We start from the raw sequence: 3,054 nt of genomic DNA on the forward strand, positions 1-3,054 counted from the left end.
TCCCTCAGCCTCTCCTCATAAGACTTATTCTCCAGACCCCTCACCAGCTTTGTCGCCCTTCTCTGGACCCGCTCCAGCCCCTCAATGTCTTTTTTATGGTAGGGGGCCCAAAACTGGACACAGTACTCGAGGTGAGGCCTCACCAGTGCCCAGTACAGGGGGACAATCACCTCTCGGGCTCTACTCCCCACGCTGTTCCTGACACAGGCCAGGATGCTGGTGGCCTTTTTGGCCACCTGGGCACACTGCTGCCTCATGTTCAGCCCACAGTCCACCAACCCCCCCAGGTCCTTTTCTGCTCCAGCCACTCTGCCCCCAGCCTGGAGCATCCATGAGGTTGGTGGGACCCAAGGGCAGGACCTGGCACTTGGCCTTGTTGAACCTCACCCCGTTGGTCTCGGCCCATCCATCCAGCCTGTCGAGATCTCTCTGCAGAGCCTCTCTACCCTCCAGCAGGTCAACACTGCCACCCAGCTTGGTGTCCTCTGCGAACTTACTTACCAGCTGCTGCAGCCTCTCCACGTTGGAATAATGGTGCTTGGGGGCTTCGGATGGTGGGAGCTGCCCAAAAGGGTCATCCATGTAGGCGTTGGGGGTCGGGACACGGCGAAGCAGCAGCCCACTGCAAGCAGGAGATGGGGGTCCCATTGCTGCCCACTGCCCCACAGCAAAGGGGAGGGCTGGGGATGGCTGTACCCCCACCAGCATCTCCTTACCCCGCAGTGGGGCAGCCGCCGGCATCGCCCAACCTGGGGGTCTGGGTGTGGGGGGGGTCACCGGATGGCTCTTCTCCTCCCCTGGCCTGCAGGGTCTTCAACCAGGCTTCTCTCTCCTCATCTGAACGCGTCTGGTGTGGGGCAGAGGGGCTGTGCTCAGTGGGGGTCCCCCCCCAAAAAAAATAGAGAGGGATGGGGAGGGGGGATGCCAAGGTGGTCGCTCACCTGGAGCAGGGCGAGCTCCCGGCCCCGCTGGGCGATGCGGATGCGGAGGTGTTGGGGGGAGCCAGCCCCCCCAGAGACCTCGCAGCCCTCCAACCTCAGGGCGCAGAGGGGGGGCCGGGTGCCCCCCGGCTCGGGGAACATGCGGAGGGCTCCTTGTCGCACTGCGCACCACAGCCGCTGCCACCGCCCCCGCAGCCGCACCGCCAGGAAACCTACGGGGGTCCAACCAACCCCCCCCCACACACACACCATCAGCAGGGCCAAGGGGGGGTGGGGGGACACCCCCTCGCCCCGTCCCCACGCACCCCCACCTCCTTTAGCATCCTCTCCGGGCCGGGGGCTGCGGGAAGGGCGCTGCGGGGAGCCATCCTCCTCCTCATCCTCCTCCTCGCCAAGGTGGGCAGCCTGAGAGTGGAGATACAGAGAGCCCCGTCCCCAGCAGGTTTTAAGCCCCCCCCCTGCATCCTGACCCCCCCACCCCATGGCAATGACACCCTCCCCTCGGGGACAGGGGGATGGGGAATTGGGCTGTAATCTCAGAAGGATGGGGAATTAGGGTATAATCTCAGAAGGATGGGGAATTGGGGTGCACTCTCAGAAGGATGAGGAATTAGGGTATAATCTCAGAAGGATGGGGAATTGGGGTGTAATCTCAGAAGGATGCAGAATTGGGGTGTAATCTCAGGATGGGGAAGTGGGGTGTAACCTCAGAAGGATGGGGAATTAGGGTATAATCTCAGAAGGATGGGGAATTGGGGTGTAATCTCAGAATGGGGAATTAGGGTATAATCTCAGAAGGATGGGGAATTGGGGTGTAATCTCAGGATGGGGAATTGGGGTGAAATCTCAGAAGGACGGGGAATTGGGCTGTAATCTCAGCAGCCCCTTTCCCATCCCTGGGGTTTTTTTTTGGGGGGGGAGGATGACGAGGATCTCACCCTGCTGAGCCTGGAGGAGGGTGATGATGGGACTCTGCCGGCTGCCAGCCCGCTCGGGGCATCGCTGCTGACCTCCTCGATCACCTGCCAAGGGAGAGGGGGAAGACTGCAGCCCCCAGACCCCTGCTCCCCCATCTCACGGGGCTCCATACCCCCCTGGGGATGGGAGAAAAAATCCGGGGCCACCTGGGGAGCACCCCGTTTCTCCCCACCCCCCCCCTCTTCCCCTCCTGCCCACGCAGAGCTCTGCCAGGCTGCAACACCTCCAAACCTTCCTCCAGTCCTCAGCCTGCTGCCGGCTCTGGAAACCGATGACCAGCCCCTCTCCCGTCCTCCCCGTCACCTTCAGGGTGTGGGGCATCTTCTTGCCACGTTTGGCTTTGGTAGCCACGTGGCAACCCCGCAGGTCCAGCTCCAGCACGGGCTGGGGGTCGGCAGCACACCTGAAACACTGCGGAGGAGCAAAATGGGGGGGGTCTGCAAAGCTCAAGGACCCCCCATCCCAACCCTTCCTCCCTCCATCCATAGAATCACAGAATGGTTTGGGTTGGAAGGGACCTCAAAGATCATCCAGTTCCAACCCCCCTGCCCTGGGCAGGGACACCTCCCACCAGACCAGGTTGCTCAAGGCCCCATCCAGCCTGGCCTTGAACCCCTCCAGGAATGGGGCAGCCACAGCTTCTCTGGGCAACCTGGGCCAGGCTCTCACCACCCTCACAGCAAAAAATTTCTTCCTGAGATCTAATCTGAATCTTTTTTCTTCCAATTCTTCCAATTTCTTCCAATTTAAAACCCCTTGTCCTATCATTACCCTTCCTGGCAAAGAGTCCCTCCCCAGTTCTTCTGTAGGCACCCTTCAGATCCTCCTCCTCCTCCTCCTCCTCCTCACCAGCAGCCTGTGCTCCCGGACGATGAAGAGCTGCTTCGCCCATTGCCCCAACCAGCGTTTCCTCCAGAGGAAGCCACAGAGTTGGGCTTGGGGGCGACCGGGGGGGTCGGCGTCGGGGCTGGGGGCTGGGGGTCGCCGCAGGTAGTGGGCACGGTCCGTCACGCCATCCTCCTCCTCCTCCTCCTCCTCCTCGTAGGACTCGTAGTGGCTGCTGTCGGTGTCGGCATCGCCTGAGAGCCGGGACGGCGTCAGGGTGGGGGGTGATGGTGGGTGCTGGAAAAGGGGG

At 61.9% G+C, this 3,054-nt stretch overlaps 1 protein-coding gene across 1 annotated transcript in view; it reads right to left on the bottom strand.

The window, feature by feature from the left end:
• The window catches only part of DMTN (dematin actin binding protein), a 33,043-nt gene that overhangs the window by 5,142 nt on the left and 24,847 nt on the right, over positions 1-3,054 (bottom strand). The window contains exons 12-18 of the mRNA XM_014958392.1: positions 2,769-3,041; positions 2,151-2,330; positions 1,880-1,963; positions 1,253-1,346; positions 942-1,153; positions 717-847; positions 502-622 (exon numbers count right to left, since the gene is read on the bottom strand). Coding sequence (XP_014813878.1) covers positions 502-622; positions 717-847; positions 942-1,153; positions 1,253-1,346; positions 1,880-1,963; positions 2,151-2,330; positions 2,769-3,041 — 1,095 coding nt within the window. The remainder of the gene's footprint in view (positions 1-501; positions 623-716; positions 848-941; positions 1,154-1,252; positions 1,347-1,879; positions 1,964-2,150; positions 2,331-2,768; positions 3,042-3,054) is intronic.

Source organism: Calidris pugnax, unplaced genomic scaffold (genome assembly GCF_001431845.1).
Source record: "Calidris pugnax isolate Ruff unplaced genomic scaffold, ASM143184v1 scaffold280, whole genome shotgun sequence".
NCBI classification, from domain to species: Eukaryota; Metazoa; Chordata; class Aves; order Charadriiformes; family Scolopacidae; genus Calidris; species Calidris pugnax.